General features: G+C 35.6%; 2 protein-coding genes and 1 pseudogene across 4 annotated transcripts; 2 read left to right on the top strand and 1 right to left on the bottom strand.

The window, feature by feature from the left end:
- Positions 1-3,641: 3,641 nt before the first annotated feature.
- On the top strand, positions 3,642-8,414 carry LOC132621492 (probable methyltransferase PMT9). Of its 2 annotated transcripts, none has more exons than XM_060335779.1 (8): positions 3,642-4,204; positions 4,307-4,471; positions 4,962-5,144; positions 5,219-5,813; positions 6,105-6,217; positions 6,326-6,546; positions 7,627-7,952; positions 8,165-8,414. In XM_060335779.1, exons 1-7 carry the CDS (start codon positions 3,962-3,964, stop codon positions 7,937-7,939), a joined length of 1,833 nt encoding a protein of 610 aa, XP_060191762.1. In that variant the 5' UTR covers positions 3,642-3,961; the 3' UTR covers positions 7,940-7,952; positions 8,165-8,414. The 2 variants fall into 2 exon arrangements, with proteins under 2 accessions (XP_060191762.1, XP_060191763.1); XM_060335780.1 differs by having other exon boundaries at positions 4,075-4,212.
- A 187-nt stretch (positions 8,415-8,601) lies between these two features.
- LOC132621493 (uridine kinase-like protein 5) lies at positions 8,602-16,375 on the top strand. 2 transcript variants are annotated; one of them, XM_060335781.1, is made up of 14 exons: positions 8,602-10,426; positions 11,030-11,121; positions 11,340-11,409; positions 11,518-11,633; positions 12,106-12,202; positions 12,418-12,497; positions 13,076-13,270; positions 13,406-13,489; positions 13,568-13,628; positions 14,254-14,314; positions 14,487-14,580; positions 15,006-15,078; positions 15,165-15,247; positions 15,626-16,375. In XM_060335781.1, exons 1-14 carry the CDS (start codon positions 10,312-10,314, stop codon positions 15,785-15,787), a joined length of 1,383 nt encoding a protein of 460 aa, XP_060191764.1. In that variant the 5' UTR covers positions 8,602-10,311; the 3' UTR covers positions 15,788-16,375. The 2 variants fall into 2 exon arrangements, 1 of the variants encoding a protein (XP_060191764.1); XR_009575530.1 differs by lacking the exon at positions 15,626-16,375 and having other exon boundaries at positions 14,939-15,078; positions 15,165-15,240.
- Positions 16,376-16,518: 143 nt separating this feature from the next.
- LOC132625046 (glucuronokinase 1-like) lies at positions 16,519-21,624 on the bottom strand (annotated as a pseudogene).
- Positions 21,625-22,972: the final 1,348 nt, after the last annotated feature.

Here is a 22,972-nt window from a genome sequence, read left to right as displayed (position 1 = left end):
TCTTAGAAAGTCACCTTTCTTTGTTCTATAACTCAAAAGTCACTCATGACTCAACTATTGGTATTTAACCTACAAAGCCATCCAATCAATTTAAACAATTTTTTCGTTGGATTTTGCTGATATGAAAATTTTATTTTAAGGTAAACTTTTAAGCAATAAAAAGCTATCCATTTTAACCATTTTATTAACCCGCACCACTTGCCCTGACCTGCTAAAATTATATGGGTCAAATATATTTAGCTACAGGACAGTAGTCAATAGCAAGCCAAGTAAACAGCCTAATCAAACACAGTGGATTTTTGTTAAGTTAGATTACACATTGTATGAGTTCCTAGCTGCTACAGTTTTGATTTCCAATCTACGTTGGTAGATCCAATGCATAGGCGAAATGTGAGCCATAAAGAAATGCAATAAAGCAGCAAGTCAATTAGACCTTTTGCATTGCGAGCAAATGCAATGTCGGCCCCATTGTCAACTGCGGGCATGCATGTGTCCCATCGAAAGGAACAATAGAGAGGAAAGGGGATCTTATCTTGTTCATCAAGAATATCCCAAAGAACCATCACATGGATTCCGGTCTACTCAACAAAAAGTGGTTAACCTTAGGGGTCGTTTGACATGCGGACTAAATTATTTTAGGATTATAATTCTCGAATTATAGTTTTGAAAAAGATAAAAATTATTTTTAAGCACTTACTTTTAGGTTAAAAAAGTATATATATAAGCCAAAAAACAAAAGTTGGGTCGAACCAACTTATGATTTTTAGCTTTTAGCTTATAAGTTATTTTTAAAAAGTCAATCCAAACGTCCTCAAAGTATAAAATGAAGCCCAAACTTAATCCTGAAATATCCCACCATATCCTGCATACCAAACGACCCTAAGAATGGCCAAATTCGTTTATTATACTAATCTAATGCGGTAGATGGTAAACTCATTTTTATGGTGCTTAAGATTGATCATTGACGTAGGCAACATTTGTCGTAAGTAATATAGGACATGTATAGTGAACACATGAACAAATTATCGCCTCGGCAAATCGTTTTTTGTTTTTCCCACGAGGAATCGTGATGTCTTTCTACGGATTCATGGGTCTCTTTATTAGCTCTTATTTGTGGTGCACAATTTTTCGGAATGTGGGTTGTGGTTATGATCGATTCGATAAAAAGGAAGGAATAGTCTGTATTTTTCGTTGGGGATTTTGGGGAAAAAATTGTCTCATATTCCTCCGATTTTTTATAAAAGATATTCAGTCCGTTAGAATAGAAGTTAAAGAGGCTGGTGCTAATCAGATTCCCCATTTTATATTGGTGGTCAATAAAATTCTCTAGAGAGTGAGTTTTTGATCATAATGATCACCTAAAGTTGGATTTCCAATTGTAAGTTTTAGTTTGAGGTGTCAATAGTATCATAGTTGCTTAGTCGTCCTTCCTCTGACATATTACAATATATATAGGTGCTTTTCATGTTGCCTTTAGCAGAAAACGGTCTACATGGACAAATAAGGGATAGGCAAGAATCTGTGCTTGAACTCTAGAAAACAGGCGGAAAGAAGTTCATCAGAAAGATAGGTTCTGTAACAATATCATATTAAAAGAACAAACTTTGAATCATATAAATAAGAACACAATTCAAGTATATTATTATTACTCTCCACGAACCAGCACACCAGGAAGCTTTAAATCGCATAAGAGGAGTTTTTTTGTTGTTCATAATTAGAGTTTTAAATTCAATTATGTTATTCTGAATTTATTATCAAACAGTTAAGCATGAGTTTATGCGGTACATCCGCGTTGAATATTTTACACAGCCACAGATCTTTTTTTAAGGAAATATCTAAATGTATAGTTTTTATTTTTATTTTTTTTAAATCTATATGGTTTTTGCTTTACTTTTATATCTAACTAAAAGTTAATTTATATAAGAAAATCCAGTAAAGGTGAATCAAGTTAGCATAAACTTTGTGCACTGAAATTTACAATCTGATGGCTGCATTCGTTTACTCAATTATGCGTATTCAAAATTTGATTAAAAAAACGAATTATGATAATATGGTGTAAACTCATATCAAATAAATCAAAATTGAAAATAAAAAAAATCGAACTATATCGAATTAAAGTTTCTCCAAATCATATCTAACAGATCAATGAACTCCCCCCTACTCAATACAAACTCTTAGGTAGAACTAGCCTTCATCCACTACTTTTAGATCATTTTTTTTTAAAATTATTATTATTTCCCTTGTTGTTAATCTTCCATTCCTTTTCTATTTATGGCAAATTTCATAAAATAGCCAAAAAAGAAGAAGAAAGAAACAAGAGAGGGTGGAAGTAATACTAGGCAGCTGAGTCAGCATTATAAGATCAAAACAGTGACAAATGCTTCGTGATAATCACGCGTTCTCTGATAGGATTAAAGAACAAATATCCACTGTCTGAATTCAGTAGCGCGTGACACTTAAAAGCAAGTATATTTTCCTAAAGGTTAGTGTAGATAATAATAACTTACCCCACACCCACTGGGCCCTCTACCCTCAAGTTGTAAGGATCCCAATAATAACCATAAATGAAAAAGGACCCCCCCACCCCAATGCAGAAAGATTCCCTTGTGCTTATTTCCCATTTTTTGAAAATTCATTTTATTTTTCTGTTTGGTATAATTTGATATTAATCGTAGCAAAATCCGATAAATGATTTAACTTGGTACTTTGGCATAGAATGAAAATAAACTAATAAATTGACAATATTTATTAGATCACTTTATTCTTTTCCTTGTTAGTATGATTTTATTAGGAGAAAAACTCGCTCATTGTATCGTGAATCTAATTCTTTGTTTTACAAAATTTTAAATAATTGCTATAGGGAGGCTTTTGGAACGAAAACTTTTAGAAAAAGAAATTTTGTGCGTTTTGATTTTTTTTTGTTGGTGTGTATAATAATATTATTATTATTCGGAACACTCTAATTTGATTAATTCATATTTGTGTCTCACTAAATTCATTAAAGGAAAAAACTATTTCTACCCTCATGTACTTTTTGAAAATTCACACACCCCTAATAAAATGAAATTTAAGTTATATACAGTTATACACTCTAACGCAACAACCTCAAGTTGAAAATGTAGAGGATTTTACGGTTTATTGAGGCAAATGCGTATACCTAAAGGTAATGATATGTTTTACGTGGTTAACTGAACTACCTAATAGATGAATGAAAATATACCCAAAATATTTTTTGAAATTTAAATTGAAAGTATCTAATTTGAACACTTTATTAGGAGTTGAGATTTTTAATTAGAGTATGACATAGTTCAAGTGTTTAAATAAAATATTCTAACAAGTTTAAGAGGATATGTATATATTAAGTCTAATTTCTTTCTTAAAGATCAGTACATACAACTTAATATAGGGTGGTGGATTGGTTATTATTTTTATCATATTGTCAATTAATAATAATAAGACATAAAGATTTCCTACAATGACTAAAGGTATATGATCTGATTATATAATTATGTAACTCATTAAAAGCACACAAATAAGACAAAGGTCAACATGATTTTTCTTCATGGTCCAATAGGAACCAAACGACTCGTTGTACTCGATCTACACCGCTACTTTGTGTCTCGACTTTTCTCAAAAAGTGGCACCAAACAGTAACCAACCAACACTTAGCTTCAACAGCACACTGTCATCCAAAATTCACTTCACTTTCCACATGTTCCTACTGACTCCAAATACAGTCCTCTCAATTTCAGGATATTACTTTATATACCCCAATTGAATCAAAAAGTGAATCTTGAATACTGCTTTTATGGCCACTGAATAGTCTTTTATTCCTTTCTTGGTATGCCAGAAATGGATCTGTATCTGCTACTTGGGCTTTAAGTTAACAAGTGTTTTCCAAGAACCCCAGTTGAGTACAGCAGAAATCTTGAAGTGGGTATTTTATTGTTTTTTGTGAAAAATGAAGCAAAAAAAGGAGTTACCTCATAGACCCAAGTTGTTAAAATATGTTATATTTGGGATGATTGTGTTCTTGGGTTTGGTTTGTCTTTATAACTGTTCATTTATTGCTCCTGGTCTTCCTAAAGCACGTGGTCCTTTGGCTGTTGATGATGGTTCTGATCCAGTTACTAAGATTTCTTACCATAGGCGCGTGGATATGGATATGGAAGATCAAGAACTTGAACTTCCTAAAAGTATTCCTGTATGCATGTAATTCTTGATTTTATTTGCTAAGTGATGTTTGTAAAGTTTGCATTTTTAAAGGTGTTTTGTGTTAAGATTTTGATTTGCTTTGTCATTTTAGGTTTGTGATACAAGGTACTCGGAGTTGATACCTTGCCTCGACAGAAATTTGATATACCAGTTGAGGTTGAGGCTTAATTTGACTCTTATGGAACATTATGAGAGGCATTGTCCACCTCCTCATCGTCGTTATAACTGTCTGATCCCCCCTCCAGCTGGTTACAAGGTCAGCAATTGGTTGCTTTTTTCTGCTTTGCTCAGTTTTTTTGGTAAATGAGGGCTCGTTTGGTTCGAAGACAAGTTATGCCATTATTTCTTATCGACTTTTTAGTTTGTAAAATAACATGCATTGCATACTTTCTAAATAGTGCTGAATAGAGGGTATAAGTATAAGAATAGTACTGGTATTGTTAATGCCATGATTTACTATACTGAATAGGGTGTATAAGTAATACTGGTATTAGTTGTACTAGACCTAAATTTGCAACCAAACATTGTTTTATACCAACATTATTTTACCTATACAGCCTACTAAACGACCCCTGAATGTAGAAAGCCATGAAGGAATCTGGATATTAATGATCTTGAATTGATTCCCTTTATTCAATTTGTTCACACTTGTCGTCATGTGCATTAATGAGGTTACCTTTAGATATTGCTATTGTTATTGTTTCTGTCTAGTTTTGATGCCAAGGAGGTCCTTGTTAGATTTCCAGATCCCAATTAGATGGCCAGCTAGTAGAGACCAAGTGTGGAAAGCAAACATACCCCATACACATCTTGCACAGGAAAAGTCTGACCAAAACTGGATGGTTGTCGATGGTGACAAAATAAAATTCCCTGGTGGAGGAACACATTTTCATTATGGAGCTGACATATACATTGAAGCAATTGCAGGGGTAATTTTAAGCTTAATTCTACTTATGTTGCAGGTTGATTTATTTATACTAATTGCACTAATGTGCTTGTGTAGATGCTCAAAGTGCCCGGCGAAAAACTCAGCAATGGCGGAAACATAAGAAATGTTCTTGACGTTGGCTGTGGTGTTGCGAGCTTTGGGGCATATCTTCTTTCCCATGATATTATAGCTATGTCGCTTGCTCCTAATGATGTGCATGAGAATCAAATACAGTTTGCATTGGAAAGGGGAATCCCATCTACGCTAGGAGTCTTGGGCACTAAAAGACTACCTTATCCTAGCAGATCGTTTGAGTTGGCACATTGTTCACGCTGTAGAATTGATTGGCTCCAAAGAGACGGAATTCTTCTGTTGGAACTTGACAGATTGCTTAGACCAGGTGGTTATTTTGTGTACTCTTCACCTGAAGCTTATGCGCATGATGCTGAGAATCGAAAAATTTGGAATGCTATGTATGATCTATTAAGAAGAATGTGTTGGAGAGTTGTTTCAAGGAGAGACCAAACTGTGATATGGGCTAAACCTCTGAGTAACAGCTGTTATATGAAGAGAAGTCCCGGGACCCAACCTCCCTTGTGCATGTCTGGTGATGAGCCTGATGAAGCTTGGAATGTACCCATGAAAGCTTGCATTACTCCTTACTCACCGAGTAAGTATGCAACTGCTAATGGTCCATATTCTTTCAATTCATGTGTCCTTCTGATAGATGATAAATTTTTCTGTTTATACTGTGGCGTCAATAGCTGCTTTTTGCTGTGCATGGTTTGTGATTGTTTTAGAAGTGACAATTCACACTTCATCCAAAAAAAAAAAAAAAAAAAAAACAGAAGTGACAGCTCACATAGAACTGTCATTCTCAGTGACTACTTCTAGCAAGGAGAATACAAATACTTAATTTTCATTTTTAATCTGATAAGTTTTCTATTACGTGTTATTGAAGAGGTGCATAAGGAAAAAGGGACTCGGTTAGAACCTTGGCCAAAGAGGCTTACGGCTCCACCACCTCGCTTGGAGGAAATTGGTGTCACTTTGGATGAATTCCATAAAGACACTGTAAGTTTCACAAATAAGTGAAGACTGTATTTCTGTTGGATCTTATTCAATGATTTCTTTTTCTTGTTCAATTTGTCTTTTAGCTAATTAATATATGTAATTTTCCAGAGTGTATGGCATGACAGAGTGGTTGACTATTGGAAGCAGATGAAGTCTGTTATCCAAAAGAACTCGTTTAGGAATGTGATGGACATGAACTCAAACCTCGGTGGGTTTGCAGCTGCACTAAAGGATAAGGACATTTGGGTGATGAATGTTGTTTCTGTTAATATGTCATCAAGATTGAAAATAATTTATGATCGAGGCTTAATTGGGACAGTTCATGACTGGTGCGCTACTTTCCACTCTTTTCAGATATTGTTTTCTTTGCATCCTCTATCCCGGTTCCCATGGACCAGCAGAATTGCTGCTCCGTTTTTTGTGGCATATGGACACCCTACTGCTAACTGCCTACTGCCTACTTTCTCAATCTTAGAAATCCAAAATTCATTCTTATTTATTGCACATCAAGTTGTTCATAATTGGCAGGTTACCTATGATTTGGATCGCTCTCCTTTTCTTAATAAATTTAACAGTAGAGGAGCTTGAACTTTATAAAATTACATCAGTTGAGGATGAAATAAATGGAAATAAATATGAAGAATTATTAGTGAATGACATATGCTAATCCCACTTTGCTCCCTTCATGTTTATCACCATCCCATAGCTTGTTAAGACTTCATGCACTTCTTTATAGATTAAATTCACTTGTATCTCTGATTCCCCTGTATGACTTTAAATTATGATATGAAACAGTAAATAATAACATAGACTTAAACAGTTGGATGGATAGGAGTTCTGTAACAGATGGAAACAGAAATGAAAAAGAATTCAACTTTTTCCTCTTTAATAAGTACCTTGTATAACTGTGCTTTCCAAGAAAAGGAGACTATTCTCAACGACCATGATATTTTGGTTCTAGTAATTAATGGTTTTGTAGCTTTTATCATCACATTTTTGACATGATAATGAATTTCTTCTTATGCGCCCTTCCATCTAAATTTCCATGACCTTCCAAGTGAAGTGAAACTACATGTCACACTTTGAAAATATTGATTGGGAATTAGTCAATAAGGTGCTGCTTTTAGGAAAATGCTTCATATCAAGATCTGAATAACGGCAGACTGTAGTAATCTGTGTTTAATATCGATAAAAAGGTAAGGATCACATAAAACACATCTATGAAAGAGATCAGTCTTTTGAAACAACTCAAAGTAGAAAGTAGGTCATGCCAATGGGATGAAAGGAGCTAGGGGGAAAACGTCCAGAAGCTTTTTTTAATGTTTGAATGACGATGTTGTAGTCTTGCAAAATATACCTTCTAATTTGCACCTTCAATTTGATAAGGACTAACCATCATATATAATTAGGTGTGAATCATTTTCAACATATCCACGCACATATGACCTACTTCATGCGTGGATGATCCTCTCGGAGATACAAGATCGAGGCTGCAGCATCGAGGATCTACTTATTGAGATGGACCGCATTATAAGGCCAGAAGGATTCATCGTTATAAGGGACAAGCCTCATATAATAAACTCTGTAAGAAAATTCTTGACTGCATTAAAATGGGATGGATGGTCATCAGAGGTAGAACCACGGACTGATGCTCTCTCCTCGATCGAAGAAAGAATTTTGATCATAAGAAAGAAATTTTGGAAGGAGGAATTTACAATTTAGTGACGTTTGTTTGGTATGTATTTTTTCTTCGCGAATGGACTTGTGTTTCAGTGCTCCTTGTTTCATTCATGGTCCCATAATGTAGCTGCAAGTCATTGCTAGGAACTGGCTGAGGCATCCTCATGGCCAATGTGTTATATATGTCTAATTTATCAATGACACTGGTGGGACTATCTTTCCATAGTTTTAACTGATTTTCGGATTGGAAAATTCTCTGTGTTTCAGGAATGAAAGCTGGATTCTGGATCTCAGTTGATCTATTGTTGGCTTTTGGAACAAAAAGATTGATCCCAAAAGATCAATGTATTATCTGCAAAAGTACAGACTTATGAATATACATCTGCAAAAGAGTAGGGGTGGGGTGTAGTTATGTTTTTCACAGCCATATTTTGTACGTAGTTAACTTGGTCCATAAATTAGAAAATTAAATATAATCTTATAAAGTAGGTTTTACATATTTAAATCTTTGATATAATGGGTTTCCTTGCTTTATTTCTCAATAAAATAATTTCCAGTTGCATCTGTGCTATGTTATAATTTATGCAGTCCAAAAAGGTTATTCTAGTTAGAAGTATCATTTTTGTTGTATCTGATCTGAATGGCCAATATACTTGTTACTTTTCTTGGGGATATCAAAGTGCGAGAATCTGAAGTAAAGTTCCTTTATTTGCATTGGGAACTATTTTTTGCCAAAATATTAGATGGTACTCCTTCACAGTAACACTTTAATTGAACTCCAAGTTTATGTTCATGAACCATAGGCGGAGACATAGAGAAGAAAAAATATCCTCTTGTTCTAGGAGAATCAATTTCTTAGCCACGCTTTTCTTAAGTATTTTCTAAATAGTTTTAACATAGAAGTGTAATCTTTTGATTAAAAAAAAAAGTGTAATCCTTAATACTATATCTTTATCTATTTTTCACACTTCAGGGAGAAAATCATTTACACCCTGCAACATCCCACTTGTTGAAGTGCATTCACCTAAGGGTTACTTGTAAATATTTTGCGGTTACAAATTTTAATGTTGATCTCATTAAATTTAAATTTTGTATGTTCTCCGTTTATGTGAATTTAATTTAATTTTACTCAATTATAAACTGCAGTGCTTTGACAAATGGTTTGATTATTGTACAAAAAGAGTAGGCATCTCGAATATCGTAATCAAACCATCTGTCAAAAAACACCCTTCACTATAGACTTGAGTAAAATTAAATTAAATTCACCTAAAAACGGAGGAAAATACAAAATTTAAATTTAATGAGATTAGGATTTTTAGACAAAAAATAGTTATAAGTAACCCTTCATAATTTAAAATATTTGCAAGTAACCCTTTACAATTTTATAAAATAAGACATGTTACTTTCAACATAAAATTAACATGAAATATAACAAAGGTATATCTTTTCGAACAGAGGTTGAGTTGATCATCAAAAGGAGAATTAGGCCAAAAATTAGGATACATTTTGGGAAAATCAAACTTTCATAGATGAAAGGCTTTCATAAAAATTCTCGTGGAATTAAGAATGACATTTTCATCCCGTACATGTCAGATCATGGATTAGTAATGTAATTTTTTTTTTATAGGTAAGTGGATATCAATTAAACTCAATAATAAATAGATGCAAATAATACATAGGTAACCAAAACATACATGCGATTTTGCCGCTCATTCAGTTTGCTTCTTCAACAATTCACAACAAACCATAATAAGATCACCCAAACAGAGTCCTCGCTCTTCTTTACCATATCGCTACTCCACAGAGCGAATGAAAACTAATTTCATCAATCATTAAAAGGTAAATTTCCATCTTTAAATGCTTTCAAAATTCTACATGAAAATTGCCACTAGTGTTATACATCTATAAATGTTGTACCTCCATCGTCACATATGTCATAATTTTTACCCGTGAGATTAGAGATTCTCAAGGATATTCGTGTAACAATCTTATGAACAGGGGCGGAGCTAGAGGGGCAGAAGGTGGTTCATACAAAACGCTTTCACTTGTAAATTACGTTGTATGTATAAGGTCAAATGTTTTTTTATGTATATATAGTAGATGTTGAACCTTCTTGGTGAAAATTTTGCCTCTGTCATTGTCAATGAAGACTTCATAATTAAAGTATATGAAGATTCACCGTCTAATGACTATTTTTAGTCTACTTAGAAAGATCATATATAGATAGAATGTGATATTGGACTAGCTGATTGATTGAATTTCATTAGGAATGATTACAAAGTCAGAGAACAATCACGTTCATTTTTTCCATGACGATTTTAATAACCTCTAGATCATAATAAATCCATGCCAATGGCGTATATTATATTTTAGTTGATCAATGAGACCTATTTTTGTGTAGGATAGCCCGATCGATGGATTCTCAAATGGCTGCTGCTTTGAGTAGCAGTGTAGAAAATCACTTCTCGCTTCAATCAAATGCAGCCACAGACACTGAACAAGTCGTGTTGAAGGTACCTTTCGTCATTGGTAAGGCTCCACCCCGGATTGGTTCAACCTTTAAGGTTCTTACCGTTGAATCCATTGCACTTTTGAAATATGAGTTCAGAATTAATATGTGCTGACATTTTAGTAAGTTTCCACAATGTGTATCTATGTCCGTAATTGAAAATATGAGGTAAGTTAAACTCATCAAGTGTATGGCGCATGCACCTCTCACCCTCGCGTACTATCTCGGACACATGGTGCATTACTTTTCATGTAGGAATGTTTTGATTGGATAGGACTACACTGTATTTAGTGCTATGAAGGGAAAACAGCAAGATTTTTTTTTTTTTTTTTGGTTCCTGTTGTGTAATAATATGACTGGATGAAAATTAAAATATGGGAGTGCAATTAGATGTGAAAATAAGCGAATGTCAATAGCTCGAATAGAGTGGAACAGATATAGAGAATTTGTGTAGCTGAGATCAACTAGTTTGGGACTGATGTATAGTTGATCGATTGATGTCGAGTGACTGCAATAAGCTGATATTGACACTTGTATGCCTGAGAATCTTTTATGTCCAATTGGTATTTCATTTCTATCCATGCATTCTTTGTATTCATATAGAAATCAATGAAATTGTGAAGGTGTTGCTGGAGGGACTGCATCTGGCAAAACAACTGTTTGCGATATGATTATTTCACAGCTTCAGAATCAACGAGTCGTCCTAATCAGTCAAGTAATAGCTTGCTCGCTTTTCTATCTGCTACCACTGCTCAGCATTCATATGCACTCACTTTGTAATATGAGAATTACCTCTTGATTTCCTATTCAATCCCACTTAAATGTCTTTTGAGTTTTGACTGTAAACAATTGGTATTCTGGAAGTTTGCATTCTTGTCATATTTAACTCTTCATCATCTTATAACACTTGATCACCCTAAGTTTAACTTTCAGGAAGCATTTTATCATCCATTAACTGCAGAGCAGTTAGAGAAAGTACACGACTACAACTTTGATCATCCTGGTACGGAACTAATCTTGAAGTTCCATACTTGATGGCAAATATTGCTTGAATAGGTTCTCTATTGAACACATACTAAAGTTGTCTCTTTTAATCGTGCATTCTTTTCAGATGCCTTTAATACGGAGCTTCTGCTTTCGTGTATGGAAAAATTAAAACATGGAAGAGCAATTAACATTCCTAATTATGATTTCAAGTGCCATAGGAGCATCGAACCAGCCCGTGTGGTAATAAATTCATCTTCCCTAGCCAAAGATTTAAGTTGACGTTCTTGCTAAGTACTTTTTAACCTTACCACAAAGCTTCTAATCATGCATGAAGAACCAGTCAGAATATAGAATTGTGTATCTGATGGCTGTGAATTTTACATCTTACTAAGAAGTAATCTCCTGAATACATCACTTGCAATATACCGTGTCTCAGGCTATAGAGTTCCAGTTTGCTTTTCTAAGTGATGGGAACTGTGTAAAATATAGGAATACCATACTTTTATAGGTTCAGTCAAACAAAATGGAAATTCTGTTTAAATCATTACCCTGCAACAGTTCACATTGCAGTCATGATTGCTGAAGCTGTCGCAATCAGTTAAATGTATCAGCACGGTTTTTATATTTTGCCTTTACAACTTTCATCTTGAAGTTTCTAACTTCAAATGCAGAGGATTCTCAATTCTCAAACACATTTTGTAATCAAATGCAGGTCAATCCCTCAGATGTAATCATTTTAGATGGAATTCTTATTCTACATGATCCACGTGTACGTGATCTCATGAACATGAAGATCTTTGTTGATTCAGGTTCTTCTCTAACTGACCCTTAACGTCCCTTACTTATCCCCGAACGGGAAAAGAGAAACAAGAGAGCTGCTTACTTGATATTATTTAGTCCACTCTTTACCCATAATCTTGCTTTTGAAATTGGAAATGAAGTAATCTAATTTGAGAGCCCTATTAGGAAATATTTCCAATATTCCATATTGCTCCCTAAACTATTAGTTAATTCATGAATGCAGACTCTGATGTGCGGCTGGCAAGGAGGATACGGCGGGATACTGTTGAGAGGAACAGAAACATCCAATACGTGCTAGATCAAGTTAGCAGTTTTTTTCTGCACTTTACTCTCCTTTTGGATTTTCTATTGCTCCTAAAGTGTATGACCGATTATCAGTTTAGCAGTTCTTTTGCACATAAGACTCCTTTCCGGATTAGTTACCTGTCTGTTACGACAAGTTAAAATACACTGATAGAGTAAAAAGTCTTTACACTATCCCTGAGAAATTATGTACATCTAATTTGTATACAAATTGCAGTCAGCTATGCTTCTACAGATAGCTCCTCGGACTGTGAGCTACACTGATCAGATAAGGAATGTTGTATTGGCAAGTCCTTTTGGACCATTAATTACACGGACAATCTGCTTTGTATTCCTGTAATTCACCTGTGTTACCAAATTGATGTTAATAGGGACTGGTTACCCAGTTAAACAATTCAATGCACGTGACGTTTAATCAGAATATTGCATATGTATACTCATTCAACATCAGAAAACTGTAGATTTTTTGATGATTCACTAAAGTTTGGGTTCTCTATTACTTGATCCATTTGAAATCTTATATTTGATTCATTTGAAATTTGAAATTCTTCAATCTGATTGAGCTATTTGACATGCAGTATGCAAAATATGTTAAACCTGGTTTCGAGGACTTCATTCATCCAACAAAGAAACATGCTGATGTAATTATTCCGCGAGGAGCAGATAATGATGTTGCAATCAACTTGATAGTTGAACATATTCGTACAAAGCTTGGACAGCACGATCTTTGCAAAATATATTCAAATGTATTCGTTATACATTCTACATTTCAGGTATGTATATTGTCTTCTTGATCGTACTCCAATTCAAGTACTGGACATTTTGAATATGCAAAGTTTCTTGATCTGTCCTTCAACATTCTTGAAGACCAAGGCGGAACAGTTCCATAACACTTGTCCTTTCTCTAGATACGTGGGATGCATACGCTTGTACGAAATGCAAAAACAACCAAGCATGACTTTGTTTTTTATGCAGATCGCCTTATTCGCTTGGTATGATTGCTTTTATCTCATGTCAATAAATTCTCTTTTGAGAATGTTGTGAAACACGTTTATTTACTCATTTTTTAGGTTGTGGAGCATGGTCTTGGTCACCTTCCCTTTACTGAGAAGCAGATAATCACTCCTACAGGTAACTTTCCTGTTCTCATATGCTTCCACTTAAAATAGGCACAAAAAATTACTAAGATTAAATATTTTGGTGCCCCTTTCCAGACTCCTTTTTGTCTCAGAAATATGTTAGTTCATGTATGTTAACAAAGATTTAGCCCATTAAGTTTAGGGAAGTGGGAAGTGTTTCTAGATTAACACATTTGCACTCTCCAAGTTTTAGACGAGTTTAAATTCCACGCACTAAAGGTTCATAAAATATTTGCATAATCAGATCACTTGAAAGTCAACTACATCTAATTGACTACACTAAACCTGGGTTGATAACTTACAAATATGGTGGAAACTCAATGAGTTTGGCAACTGGAGGAGGTCGGAGGGTTGAGCAGGAGATGCTGCTTTTCACATATATATATTTCAGGAGCACAAGCAGTGTCATATTTATATACAATGGCAGTGTAAATAATTTTTACACCCTCATTTCAATTTAAACGATTTCAGCAGGTTATTATTATATTTTCCTGATTACCATATTAAACTTTCTATAAAGTGTTACTGTTTGTTGTCTGATAACTTAATCTGATGTGCAAAAAAATCTAAGAAGAGGAAATTGTTAAATTAAAGAATTATCTTTTCCTCATTTGCAGGATCTGTTTATAGTGGCGTCGTTTTCTGTAAACGCTTGTGTGGAGTCTCGATCATTAGAAGGTAGTCATTTCCTACTCTATTATAGAATGAGTAGCATTTACAGCATATATATTCCAGACAGTTCCTGTTCCATAATACACTCCAGTTATCAAGAGTAGCATGCCATTCAAATGCATCTTCGGTTATAATAGTCATAAACAAATTGAAAGTTGACATGATTGCCTTGGATCAGTGGAGAAAGCATGGAAAATGCATTGAGGGCTTGCTGCAAGGGAATCAAAATCGGCAAAATTCTAATCCACGGGGAGGGTAACAGTGGCAGGCAGGTTAGTCATACAAATTACCAGCTTTATTGCATTTTGGCTTTCCCGGTCCCCATTATTCTCTTAATGCTTCAATCCCCAGAACAAAGAAAAGATGGAAGCTAGTACATGTTAGAACAGAGAAATGTGGTACATACTGCAAAAAATTATTGTCAGAAAGAACTGTTGCTTTAAGATGAGCTACATTCTCTCGTTCCTTAGTAAAAGTTGCTTTTATTGAAAAAAATGGTATGCAATAAAGTACAATAGTATGACTGCATTATGCTCACGCACAAAGAGTTGCCTCCAATCCATACAGACAACATTTCTCCTTGCTCAAACTTATACTTCTGCTCGCACTTTTAAAAATCTCCAACAACAGAGCGAATTTAATACTAGCAGAACATCAAGAAAAATGCAAGTTCTTACCGATCCAAGCAACATTACAGTTGATCTATGAGAAGCTACCCTCAGATATTGCAAGTCGCCATGTGTTGCTGCTTGATCCAGTACTTGCTTCAGGTTGGATACGCTTTGCTTCTACCAATCATAAGTTCCTGAATATATAACTTTGTCCACTAACCAATGAATTGCTAATTACTGTCCAGGGAATTCTGCAGTGAAAGCTATTTCTGTGCTGCTTAGCAAAGGTGTACCAGAGTCTAATATCGTTTTCTTAAACCTTATATCAGTGAGTAATCATACTTAACATTGTGAAAATCAAAACCCAAAGTATTTTGTTTCAGATAGTTTTCCATATTACTTCTTTGGGTCCCTATTGTTTGTCATTTAAGGTTTTGCACACCCTTTAAGAAAGACATTTAATAGACTTAATCATAAGCGTATCTGTTCTAACTTACCCATTATCTCTCTTTTAACATTTCACTTAATTAATACTCTACTAACAATAGGGGTAGATTTACTACCGAAAAGGTAAGAAATGACTTCTTTTTCTAATATTCAAGTATTCTGAAACAAATTCAATTTGTCAAAATGTCTAATATTTGGACGGAGGACGGAGGGAGTATTTTCCATCAGATAGCTTTGAATGTTTTACTTACTCATGCAGGCCCCTGAGGGACTACATACTGTATGCAACAAATATCCAAGATTGAAAATTGTGACATCAGAGATTGACACAACCCTTAACAAGGACCTGCATGTGATTCCTGGTATGGGAGAATTTGGAGATCGTTATTTTGGTACTGGTAGTCGAGTTGCTCCTTCCTAGCATCACATATGCAAAGCTTGGGGAGGACATAGACATACTCTATCCCTCTTCTATTCTGGGGTGGAATTATAGTGTTCATCATTTAATTAAATGTGGGTTAATCTTAAATAATCCACAGAAGTTTTGTAATAACTTTTGTTACATTTTCCTGAAAGCACAATCTTAGCCATAGAGAATTTGCGCTTTCTTCCTCTTTGTATTAATTAGAAAGAGCGAGGTCATATTTATTCAAGGGGATGAAAGACCCGTAAAGAATCACGAGATTTTGTGATCAGAGAGGTGTCTGTGAGGCTTGGCCATAGAGTTGTAATTGGATTTTTTTTCCTTACATTTTCGTAATATTATTGTTGCACCTGATATAGAAATGTCTGTGATAACTTCTGTAAGACGCGTTCTTTTTAAGTTTTATTATTATAACAGCATATTCTTCTCCCCTTTCTTGCAGTTCCCTCTTCCCCCTCTTCGTTCCTGCCATCCGTCATGTTTAAAGCAACCATCCGAAAAGAAGAAGTTTATTCTTTTCTCGTTTGACTTGCCCCTGTCCTTTTTATTGATTTTCCACCCGATGTCTGGTATCCGCTTTGGGGTCCCGATTATTTCGGACTCACGCCGCGTAAGGTCCATTAAAAGGGAAGACGCTCCCTACCCAGATTTTCTCCATTCCTCCCGCGTGCATATACCTCCGAGGAAGAAAAGCATACGATAATTCCTCCATTACATAGATCTCTTGATCAAACAGTATAGTAGTAACTGGCACATCATAGCTATAATTTGTAAATGACCAATTAAACACCCCAGGGAACAAACAGAAAATGAAACGTAGATCTTGCTTATATTCTCGAAAGATTGGACAGTTCAAGTTTCATATATAGATGCTTAATCCTCATGATCACTATCCATAGGAAACAAGTGATGCCTCTGTATTAGTACTGTGCATTAGAAGGTGAAAGAATAAAACTGGTCCAAAATTGGAGAAGCTGTCACCATTTTCACTTTGAAGCAAGAGTTTGAAGATCAATACCATTTAAAAACGAAGGTATGACTTTAATTTTCTCACAAACAAAACCAGCATCTTGGCATGCATCCTCGAGCTGCTTCACTTGTTAAGGCCCATCTGGACAGAATACAACCACAGCCCCACCGCTTCCCGTGAACTTTGATGCAGCACCTATCTGTCGAGCCACTTCGACCATCTCCACGTTCACAGCTCCAAGGGCATCGTCACCAAACATACTCCTACAAAATTCATATACCGAATTTCAGAAATTCCTTTAAGGATACTAGCTCCATAGTTAACAATACAAAATCAAAATTTGATTATAGAAATAGCTTTGGCAACAGAAGAGGTAGGGAAGGCATCAATCAATTAACCATGCCTCAATCCCACACTGGTTAGAGTAGGAAATATGAATACCGTATATATTCCATTTATCCGATCCCCCTTCATCTCAAAACAGCTAAGTTATTTGTTTCCAAAGCACGTTAGGGCTTCTCCAAAAATGGAGGTTCTTTAAATCTGCTACTTACTCCTTAGCAAATCAAATGTACATGCAACAACTAAGTCTTAATTCAACTAGTTGGCATCGTCTATGGATCCTTTGCTTCCATGTATTACATTCTTAGATAAAAACACATCAATTACGAAAGATTGTAGTTTTTCGAGCATACATATGTCTCATTAAAGAACAATAGAACATCATTGTGATAATGGATGTAAAGAGCATTGTCGCACAAACATGTGTCAAAAGGAAAACAAAAGCCGGTCAGTTGGTCGGTCACATTACCCTATTAGGACAACTAATGACTAAATCAGCTATATGCGATGGTGAACTAATAAAGATCTGCCAATCACTCAGAGAAGGTTGTCATATGTTTTACCTTCTTAAATCAAAATTATGATTCAAGAAGGCGGTTAGCTTAGCATAGTCCTTGTCAAGTAGAGCCTTTTGTCCTTCCACAGCTATGTTTGCAACCTCCTCCATTGTTGATATAATGAACTCATCACCTGCTAACAATCTCTGTCGAACTGTACTATGCGCCTGAATCAGAGAAATGTTTTACCAATTAATGCCCCAAGATACTGATATTCATGTTCACCTGTGAACCTAGTGCAGCAATTACGTCTTCCATCATCAGAAGTGTTCAGCAAATTTGTGGAAGATACTAGGAGGTAACCATTTTCTTCTAAAGCAAGAACAAAGCTGAAAAATAAAGGGTCCTTTATGGGTTACAAGCCTAAACTGTCCCCTCTTCGAGTTCCCGTCCTTAACCTCTTTGTATCATGACAGATATAGTTCAATACTTTAAACTGTAATGCTGAGTTAAAATAAAGAATAAAGACCACTCCTGCTATTCCAAAGACCCATCAGCCGAACATTAGAAAGACGAAGGTGTCAATGATACAGACCTTTCCGGAATCACTGGGATTCTCAGCGTAGAAGAGGTAAAGAGGCGGGAGAAAACCAATATCCATGGGTGTGTATATGCCATGACCCAGTTCATCCATGTGGTTCTTGCTGAAATCCTGCGAAAGAAAGGTAAAAATTGATCATACAAACTATACCAACTTTATAACCATGAAAAGCGTGCTGCTATTAATGCTCTATACCATGTATACAAGGCCTCCATAGATCTGTGCCACCCTATCCTGCAGACCAGCTACAATACCAAGTTCCTTCTCTGCATTAAGGACCAGGTTTGGCCTTACCTCAATTTTTATCAGATGTCTGACTTTGTAAAAGTCAAGAAGGTAATTCAATGCAGCAGTAACAATAGCACTGGAACCTGAAAGCCCTGTCTGGGATGTGGAAAGTATTTGAATTATGAATAACACTTTGTCAATGAGAGATTATCGTGAATGTTTTCTCTTCTAAAATTATGACCAACAGCAGCGATAAGAGTTGCTAAAGACACCACTATATTTTTATAACTTTATATGAGGCAGAGACGGCGGTGATGAGGAAAGAAGGAGACAAGGAAAAGACCTAAGGAGAAAAAAAAACCTTAGAGAAAGCAAGAAGTTGTTATGATTCTATGTACGTAAATCTCCAGTTTAATAGAACATGCAGGATCCACAGGATTCTATTTTGTATACGTCTGAATTTCAAAAGATATAATATCGATTTGTGTGGGCCTATTCCAAGGTACAGTTCTATTTCTCCCCATTACAGATAAAGGAATAACTCTACTTTACTAAAAGGAATAACTCTACTTTACTAACTTAGTGTTTTGCAAAGCAGATTGTACAACTGGGGAAAAAGAAGTCTTTTGTAGATTAAGATACTGTACAAATAGAACAAGTACAGAGACGAGGCCTTTGATCCAACTCTTTTTTACATAAAGAAATGAAAATCCAAAAGCCGGCGAATCCATTGGTCGGATAACAATTTTTTCTAGTAGACCCAGTCCGAAATATACATCTTTTTTTGGGACGGAGGCACTCGTGCTAAAAAAATCTCACACTAAACTGAAGTTGTTTCCTCTTGTACAGTTAACCATAGGAAGAATCTAAAAAAAATAAAAAATAAAAAGAAATGCTCATATGCATAGCCAAACCAGCCTCCAAGTATTTGAAGCAGTATCGGGTTGCTGGATATTAGGCTGGGGATTGAATCGGTTGAAACTTCTTTGGGATTGGTTTGACAACAATCAGCTAAAGCTCACTTCCAAAATTTTGTCAACAACCAACTGAAGCATGTTCCTTTGTTAGTTAAACTAGTAAAGTGACTTCAACTGGATAAACAATTTGCTAAATATAAAGAAAATATCAAGCCACTTGAGCTTTTACTGACCAGCAGTAAAAACTCATTTGAACTTAATTTAGGTTGATTTTGATATTATCAATAAATTCAGTTAGTAGGCATCTGCCAATTAGCCCATTAAATTTAAAAAAAAAAAAGGTTGGTAAGAAAAGAAAGTTCATAACACGATTCGAAAAAGGTTGTTAAGAAAAGACAGTTCATAACACGATTCCGTTCTAGAAACAACAGAGCTTGAAGAGAATACTATCAAAGCTCAAGTGAACTTGATTAGCCTCCAACATATAGTTGACAACCAACATGATCAGAATCAGAAAGTTGAGCATAAAACCTGAAAGCCACTGCAACCACTTTTACTTTTCATAAACTTGATAAGCTATTTAAAGTTCGAGTAACCGAATATTGATATATTAAGTGTAAAACCTTTCACCGATTACAACATGCTTAATAAGGATTTGACATGCCTTAAAATGTCGGTATATAAGGAAAACCTAAAATATTGTGTGTTGCTTGGTCTTGTTTCTCATCTAAGCTTACATATCATGCTTCGGGCTTCAATATAAATGTACAAATAAAGCTGTACAAGTATTTTACAATATTGAATTTTGAAGAACATCTATGAGGTTTTTTGAATAACTATTCATACAAATACCAAGCTGTATACGGTAAAAACCGGTGAGACAAGGATCCAAAGGAAGAAGAGGACAAGAGCATACATGAAGACTTCCATGCTGAACCGGAGGAGCGCTATGACCGGGGCTAAGCAGAGGCACCATTTGGTCCGGTTTCTTCATCACCGGGCCGATCGAGGCCGTTAGTCCGATTATCCGTGATCGTTGGTCCGGAAGAGCCGTTGCGCGTGAGCCACGCGTCGGTAGCGTCCTGCCATGGTCAACCACCCACCATGCGTGTGTCAGACAGTACAGCCAACCTAAACCACTCAGAGTCGTCCTTTCTCTTATTTTTTAATGATTAGCATTGTATGAAGCCCATGGAGGCAACACTATAAATAGAGCTCATCCCTCTCCTTACGGGGGTTGGCTTCCTCACACCAAGAACACTTTGTAATAGCAATATATATACAAGATCTCTCTCTCAAACACCTGATTTCGGTCACATTTGTTGTGTTCATTTCTTGCATTACTTCAATCGAATAACACTCACACATTAGTGAACATACAAGTATATAGCAAACCATCGATTATCATTGCTCCCGCCGTATTATATCTATATTTATATCTTTCTTTTATCAAGTAGATTGAGACTTAACCACATATCTTATACCCACTCACAAATTTAATTGATTATCCAAATTCGGGGTAAACACAAGCATAGTACCATCTCGGAGCAGATAAACCTTGCTGCTTTAAGTTTTACCTGGCGGGGAATGTTAGTATCATACGAAAGAGTGAAATTTGCCTCAGATAGAGTGATGTTGTTATCCTTGCAATAATTGTGGAAAATTTTACAAATTGCCATAAGTAAACGCACACCTCCATAGTAACTCTCACTCTGCAACCGGTTCACCTGTGATACAAGAAACATGACTTAACACCTAAACAAACTAATTATAAAGTGAGAAGAAATGGAAAATCAGTCACAAAAAGCCCAAAAGTAAAGTGGAATTAGTTCTCTATCTATAGCATGAAGTATTTAACTCCTTTGTCACTGCAATAATCTCTAATGACATTGTGCTTCTCAAAACACTTCACTGCCAATAGATCAAAAGGTTGAGACAAAATTTTGTCGATGTACTCTCCTCCACTACACTTGCCTTACATTATAACATGAGTTTACTCCATACTATGTAAACAAACAACTATCTGATCTTGCATGCCAGTAAACTTTCCCCCGCCTTCGGTTAACCTTACTCATAAAGGGTCTTACGGTCCGGAGAACTACCTAAGGAAAAATAGTGTTCTTTCTAAGAGTAGGCGTGGAGAGCTTTTTGAAGGGAAATTTGCAAGTACAGTTTAGGGGGAGGTGGGCGCGACCCTACCTTATGAATATTCAGACTATAACAGTTTCAATGAACAGTCACTAGTGACTTTTGACAGCACAAAGTAAGACATCTTAGCCATTTTTACTAGGCAAAGAAAGGCAATGCTTCTCTCTCTCTCTCTATCTCAGATGGCCTTTAAGTCAAACATAATATAACCATAACCATTTCATCAGTCCAGGTCCATGCTACCACAGAAACAGTGACTTGAGAGTTCAAGTTACAACATAAAACAAAAACAATCTAAATGGTAATTAGTCCTTAAGTACTAGTGCTATACGTTTAACCAAACTCTAATGGAATCCACGCTGAATCAAAAGGAAATGCTGCTAAATTGTGTCAGTAATTTCAGTAAAGCTCTAATCTTTGAGACTAAAGTTCAACCATATGAAGAAGCCATAAGGACAACATATCAACCGGATAGTCAACCAAATTAGTTGTTCGTTATTTTATTTATCCTACTCAAACTTAGATAAATAAATAAATAAATAAAAAGCTCAAGGCACATATGAAGGAACCAATTCCCACAATTCAAACATACGTAAGAAACTGAAACTTTTACGAATTTAGAACTAGTGGTATATATCGAACTTGATAATCAATCAACCAATCAAACTACACCTCAATTCTAAGAAAGTTGTGATTATTGTTTAATTCTCCATATTCATTCTACTTTATTAATTAAAACAAACTAAATATTCAATAAAAAATAATCTCTACATTATTATCCATATATTACTGATCAATGTATAACTAATTCCTTCATTACAAACCCTGCACAACTAATCCCTACATAACTAATTCATATGTTACTAATCCCTACATGTCACACCCCAACATTAAGGGGGTGCGGCCGGCACCTGGCACCCGAAGGGCCGAGCGAACCAACTGTGATATCTGAACTCTGTAACGTGAATCATAGGCCGACAAGGCCGCTGAATAACAATTGTAAGAAGTATATCATGATAACCTGCAAGTAGAAAAAGCCCAACAACACATATATGCATAACTAGGGCCGACAAGGCCACAACCAAGAAAGACAACTAGTCAAAAGGCCGGCAAGGCCAAACACAACACTTGTACACTGACTGATAGTCTGTAAGCCTCTAAGAGCACTAATATGCATTAACTGATCGGGACAGGGCCCCGACGTACCTATAGCCATACTCATAATATATATATACATATATACACATGCATGCATCCTATTTGATGACTCTGACCAGCAACTCCGGAGAATGGAGTGCGAACATCCCTGCTGAACTCTGGTATCCTACTGAGAAAGATACATCAATCCGTCTATCTGTACCTGTGGGCATGATCACAGCGCACAAAATGCGTCAGTACGAAATATGTACCGAGTATGTAAGGCGGTAAGCATAAAAATAACATAAGCATAAGAGATATAAATAACAAGAGGGGAGATAT

This window comes from Lycium barbarum, chromosome 12, assembly GCF_019175385.1.
Source record: "Lycium barbarum isolate Lr01 chromosome 12, ASM1917538v2, whole genome shotgun sequence".
Lineage (NCBI taxonomy): Eukaryota > Viridiplantae > Streptophyta > Magnoliopsida > Solanales > Solanaceae > Lycium > Lycium barbarum.
This window is presented reverse-complemented; position numbering and strand designations above follow the sequence as displayed.

Bases quoted from the DNA above. Each gene is read 5' to 3' on its own strand.
- LOC132621493 (XM_060335781.1), top strand. From the start codon at position 10,312: ATGGATTCTCAAATGGCTGCTGCTTTGAGTAGCAGTGTAGAAAATCAC. The intron at 10,427-11,029 runs GTAAGGCTCCAC...GAAATTGTGAAG, and splicing joins GAAGGTACCTTTCGTCATTG to GTGTTGCTGGAGGGACTGCA. The intron at 13,629-14,253 runs GTAACTTTCCTG...CCTCATTTGCAG, and splicing joins GCAGATAATCACTCCTACAG to GATCTGTTTATAGTGGCGTC.
- LOC132621492 (XM_060335779.1), top strand. From the start codon at position 3,962: ATGAAGCAAAAAAAGGAGTTACCTCATAGACCCAAGTTGTTAAAATAT. The intron at 5,814-6,104 runs GTAAGTATGCAA...GTGTTATTGAAG, and splicing joins CATTACTCCTTACTCACCGA to AGGTGCATAAGGAAAAAGGG. The intron at 6,547-7,626 runs GTGCGCTACTTT...ATATATAATTAG, and splicing joins ATTGGGACAGTTCATGACTG to GTGTGAATCATTTTCAACAT.